Genomic DNA, 6,000 nt, shown 5'->3' with positions numbered 1-6,000 from the left:
AAGAGTAATCCATTAATTTTTTTTAAGGGAAAAGTAATTAAATTACAATAATTACTTAGTAATGCATTACTCCCAACACTGATTTTAACTTGTAAATATTGTCCTTTATATACCTCTGTGTAAAATTCTGCATGAGGAGCACATTTGACTGATGATTGATCTGTGAATCGAAAATGAATCAAACTTACTAACGCTGAGTAGCTATAAAATAAACACAAATAAGTCTGCCCACAAAATGAAATGATTGTAATATGATTAATAATGAACATGCTGTAATATTATTTGTGATAGTGAACATGAAAGTCAACACTGACACGTACAGTAAACTGCTGTTAGGAGCAGGACGCTCTGTGAACAAATGTCCTTTATTCACTTCACACAGCTTACCAAATGGCAATTAGACAGTAAGGAAGAGTCAGTAATACAGAACAATATTACCGAACACACACACACACACACACCCTGATATACCAAATGTGCTGCAATACCGCTAATGTAATGCACACAAACACGTGCTTTGATTGATAAATGCACTTTAATTACAATTCCATCTTGCAAATACCAGCTGAGTGGAACGAGTGAAAACAGGAAATTAAAATGGTGACATTTTGAAAGGAGTCAGAGTACAAAAATGGCAAAAATTTATATGTACAAAATATGTACAATGGCTCTATATACATCCAAGTATTATAAAAATCATACATCTTGTACATCTCCAACATGACAGGCAATAATTAACAAGATTTTTAAGGATGTCACCTGGCACTTTTTCAGTCGGTGCTGCTATTTTCTCCATAATTCCTTTATATGTCAATCATGGACACAAATATACTGTTTTTACGCAAGTATCAAAAAAGTCAGGGGCCTCATTTATACAATGTTGCGTAGAAACTGTCCTACATTTGAGCTTACGATCATTTCTCAAATATGCCTACGTGTGATTCATCCGTACACCTTTCTGTCCAGAAATTTCAAAATTGAAATTGTGCAGCCGAATAGTTTCAGATCTCCACCTTGTAAACATCTAATTAAAGGGAAACTTCACCGATTAGCATTAAGCTTTGTATCAGTAGAAACCCGGTAGTATTTTGGAGTGACCGTGCTTCCCTCCCTCATGTCCCCCTGAGACGAGAGATTTCTGTATTGTGTTTCTGGAAAAAAATCTCAGATGACGCAAAAATCTTAATTTTCAGGCTTTTTTGTCCAGAGGCGAGAGACTCCAGCCAGTAGGAGGAGCTCGTCCCGCATGTCTTCAACCCGCCCATAGGGGGATCTCATGATAAAACGCCGTCTTTTCAGTTTCGAGTCGACTAGTATCCTAGTTGCGTCATTTCTTCCAATACTGCCCTCTGTAACCGGTAGGCGTGGCTTGGGAGTGTCGCAAAGCAAGTGCATTCTGGGAGTTGTTGTCTTTCATCCACATGAGCCAAAAATACATTTTCTGGCTTTTCTCAGTCTAGAAGGCACCAACTTCTAAAATAATTTTACATTTCTACTACATAAATGACCCAATTTAAATACACATTCATCTTTTCAGTGGTGAAATATCCCTTTAATGTTATTAGCATATAAAAGAGAGCCAGTCAATGTCCAAATGCTTTACTTGAGAATAGAGAGTGGTGAGAATTGCTTTTCCAAATACCTACAAGGAAAAGTGTGTACGCTTGATCCGAGCACTTTTCCACGTCAAAGACGTACGCATGTTTTATAAATGAGGCCCAGGGAGTTGTGATGATGTGCATGGCTTCGTGGGAATTTATGGTGAATCGTTCGCAAACACAGTCATACATATACACTTACACGCTCACAAACACACACTTACAATCAAAACAAATGTGTACAGATATATAGGGCACAAGTGTAAACACAATAAAACACACTTAAATATCCAGGATTCAAAGAAGCTGAATTACTGGCCTTTAAAAACACTTCTTGCTCTTTCTTCCAAACTCATTTCTGACCTGACAGGGTCCAAAATTAACTCTCGCCAAGCATGAAATATGATAAATAAAATGGATTTACTCACCAGTTGGCTGGTAACATTATCAGGAACTGTAAAATTGATGGTTGAAAATCGATTAGTAAGAATGAAAATCTGATCCTCGCTGATGTAAATGACATGACCGATACAGAATTTGATATGGTGTCATATTGTACGTGGGATAATATTCCTCACATTTTTGTAACGGCGCAGTTTCATGGTCTCATCTGATTTATCATCTCATTTATCAGATGATGAATGTTAAATGGCTGTTAAATGTTCTTAAAGGCACACTATGTAACTTTTCACCACTAGAGGTCGTTTATTCAAAACAAAGGCGTAGCTTGATACCTTGATTTCGCAGAATCATGGAAGTTGTAGTCTTCACCTCTAGCCTGGCAAGCCAGACCTACATCAAGATGTTAGGTCTGGAAACTCGCCATTGACACGGCTCAATCCGAGGGGCGGGATAAACGGCTGTCTTTCAAATTCCCTCTGCATGCAATAGGATAGGGCTACAACCAATCAGAGCGATTTCCCACTAGCGGAGCTAGTTGATAGATTAAACTTTTGCCGTATCTGATATCTGGCAAAACTACGAACACATCTTCCTTTTTTAAGAATGACTTAAGTGCCATTCTTTGCTCTTTTCTCAAAGAAAAGCTTAACTCCAAGTCCTCCAGAGTCGTGGCCAAAGCCGATTCGAGAGACTGTTCTCCAGCAGCAGCCGTTCTTTGTTTTCAAGTAGCAGGGAACCGTCGCAACTCTGTCGTCATTATGTTAAGCCCGCCCCGCCTACTCTATACACGATTTGATTGGCCTGACTAGAGTTTGGTTTTTCCAAAGTCAACGGAGAGTTGCTAGACTACCCTGACTGCAAAATAAATGTTGCTGCCGCTAGGGTGCGTCTAGATTTCTAGGCAACTTCACCTCTACAGCCGGTGGAGAATACAATGGACTCAGGCAGAAATCATATTCATGGATGACCAGTAATGTATTAAAGATTTATTAACGTTAACGAAAGCCGTTGGAGCGGATCGAGGCCGCTGGAGCAATTGCGGATTCTTCTTATGTGTATTTGAATGAATGAATGAATGAATGAATGAGGCATTTATATAGCGCTTTCATATGTACTACTGTACACCCAAAGCGCTTTACAATTGTATCAGGGAATCTCTGTGGGGTAACACAGCGCTGTTTTATCATATTAGATACATTTGAGTGTGTTGAAAGTTGTTATAATGCTACTCTGTGCTATAACTGCTACTATATGAGACACTTGTTGCTCACTGCAGTAAGCAAGATCAATATAATCTGTTGCCTTGGATTTTGGCTTGCTTAGTTGGGGACATTTAATATTCAACAATATTACTGATCTGCCTTACTTAAGGTGGACGATGATAATACAAACTGTTGTATTATTTTCATGTTCTCACTGTAAAGCTGCTTTGATACAATCTATATAAATAAAGGTGACTTGATTGGACTATTAGGCATGGTAAAGCATGGTACTCGTGGTATATCAAGAAAACGAGATGTGTTTGAGCTGTATAACGATGATTAGTTTTCTAATTTCTCTGGATTTAAACATTCTAAGAAACATTTGGGATAATGTAAGTACACAAATCAACAAAATATATAATGTTGTTCTAGGTGATATTTGAATCCAAAAATCTTTCATAGTGTGCCTTTAATACAACCATCATTGGCAAGACAGCAAATTAAAATTTTGGACTCTGTCTGTCAATAGAGTTTCTTCAGTTGAGATCAGATCTCTATAATGCAAAGCTCAGAGGTCAAGGTTCACGAGCAGAGGTTCACCACAACACAAGTCATTTATTCCCCCAGTGGTCAAAGTGCAGTCAGTCACACCTCCAGCTCCTGGTTTTCTGCATAGTGGAAGCGGTTGAGTTTCTCGCGCTGGCGGTTGCAGATGTCCGTCTTGGGGCCGTGCGCTGGTTTGAGAGCTGGAGAGGGTGCAGGTGATGGAGGAAGGGTGAGCTCGATCTCTTCGCTGCAGAGCACTGGCGTGGGCACAGAGGTGGGCACTGTTTGGGCAGGAGGCAGCAGAGCCGCGCTGTGGTCCAGGTTACGGATGAGAGTGCAGAGCCGCTGGTTGTTAATGGCGTTGTCTTCGGGCGCTGAGGTGCGCAGCTGCTCTTTGGTCCGATGGCGGTGGTGCAGACGGGACAGTAGTAATGCACACACAGAGCAGCTGCCTGACACAAGCAGGGCAAACACACCCACCAACACCATATAAAGACTGAACCCGCTCACCCCTGGCTCTGACACGGCTCCTGAACAGCAAGAAAGATCAGGTCAACATCATTTCACATGCTAAAGAACTGCTTTATGTGACTGTTTATCCCTCTAACCTTGGCAATGGGGTTCATAACATGGATCCTTCAGGCTCAGGCACTCGTTTCCAAAGTAACCCTCAGGACAGGCACACTTGTAGCCTCCTCCTGTACTGCGGCATGGCACCCCCTCCGGGCAGGGGTTGGGATTACACAGATCCGGCTCTGCCTAAAATACAGTCACAACTTTACAAACTAGATTTGCATTTTCAGCCTATGAAGGTGGTTAAATAGGAGATCAAACATGTATAATTTATTATGTATGCAAGAAATAATAAGCATGCAAATATACAGAGGCATCATCTCTGTCAATTACATTTTGAATATCAAACATTCAAAAACCGTAAAGGCTGGAATACACTATATGATTTTTGCCTTGATTTGCGGTGTAGATGGGTCAGTGCTAGTTGTCAGAAGTACACTACCAGTCTGCAGATTTTGGGCAGATAGCAGACCGATTTTGCTGAAAATACACGTAGTGTATGATGATGTGTATCCTTTTTTTTTTTTTTTTTGCTTCAGACTACGATTAGATGCATTTGGAGGATATCAAATACGTTTTATATTTTGATCTGATTTTAAAACACATTGTTTTCATTTGTCATGTCTCGAGTCACGTTTATGTGTGAATATTTAGTCAGATCCTGTCATTTAACTTTTCCCACCAGCGTTTAAAAAAATAAATAATAATTTTCATGGACCCCAGAATATTTTGTTGTATGAATATCTGAACAAGAAAGAACAGAGCATGTGCTTTTTATTCTAGATTCATGCATTCTTTTATCAACACTTGAATGTGGGTAAGTTTCATTAAAAAAAAGCAAAATATTTAACAAAAAGCTGAGAAAATCGTGTTTTTGTCAAAGACTACGCCTGGATTGGATTCAGAACGATGATCAAAACACAGATGGAGCCGATCGAGTCCATCAACACACTCAAAGCTTAACAGTCCTGTCGACATTTCATTCAGTAACATTCGGCAGTTTTGATTTATATGCCGTTTAATGTTGATGATTGTGTTATTTTACATGTGTATCAGCAATGCTTTTATCGCTTGTTTCTGCTTCTTCTTCACCTATGTTTTGATCTGGAGATTCTGTACTCTTTCAGAAGATGTGTAACACCGCCCCCTACCATATAACAGTGAAAACATGGATTGTCTAAAAATTCTGTCAACGGTGAGGAAGCGTTGTGTCATAAATAATGGAAAATGTCGTCAGCGGCGCTGAAAGAAGAAATGTAACCAATGTTTCTCAATTTCAGTCAAGTGTATGAAGCCTATTTTCTTTTTTGTTTTGTTTGTTTTTCAGATTCAGATAATTTAACACTTTAATCTTAAATCTCTATATTTAGAAGAAATTTTACCCAAAAAAATGAAAGCGTCAAAAAAATTCATATTATTCATATTTTCATATTTTGTCTCATTCAATATATTACTGAAGTAAAGTCAGTAGAGACTTCCGGTTCACACAGACTTGACACCAGTTTTTCCCAACCCTGTTTCTGGAGGCATTTAACATTTTGGATGTGTACTTATCTGACCAATTCTATTCTATTTTCTATATCTATTTCTGGTCTTTAAATCTCTATTAACGATGTGTTGAGCTGAATCACTTTATGTTTGATTTGGAAGAGTTTGAAAATGTGTAGTGTTGGTGTGCA

At 39.0% G+C, this 6,000-nt stretch overlaps 1 protein-coding gene across 2 annotated transcripts in view; it reads right to left on the bottom strand.

The window, feature by feature from the left end:
• Window positions 1-334: 334 nt before the first annotated feature.
• Window positions 335-6,000, bottom strand: part of LOC311290966 (uncharacterized protein) — a 77,508-nt gene continuing 71,842 nt past the window's right edge. For both annotated transcript variants that reach the window (XM_084409785.1, XM_084409786.1), the window contains exons 13-14: window positions 4,357-4,507; window positions 335-4,278 (exon numbers count right to left, since the gene is read on the bottom strand). In XM_084409785.1, coding sequence (XP_084265911.1) covers window positions 3,848-4,278; window positions 4,357-4,507 — 582 coding nt within the window. In that variant the 3' untranslated portion in view covers window positions 335-3,847. The remainder of the gene's footprint in view (window positions 4,279-4,356; window positions 4,508-6,000) is intronic.

Source organism: Rutilus rutilus (genome assembly GCF_951802725.1).
Source record: "Rutilus rutilus genome assembly, chromosome: 5".
Lineage (NCBI taxonomy): Eukaryota > Metazoa > Chordata > Actinopteri > Cypriniformes > Leuciscidae > Rutilus > Rutilus rutilus.
Note: the sequence above shows the minus strand (reverse complement) of the source record. Positions and strands in the feature narration are given on the sequence as shown.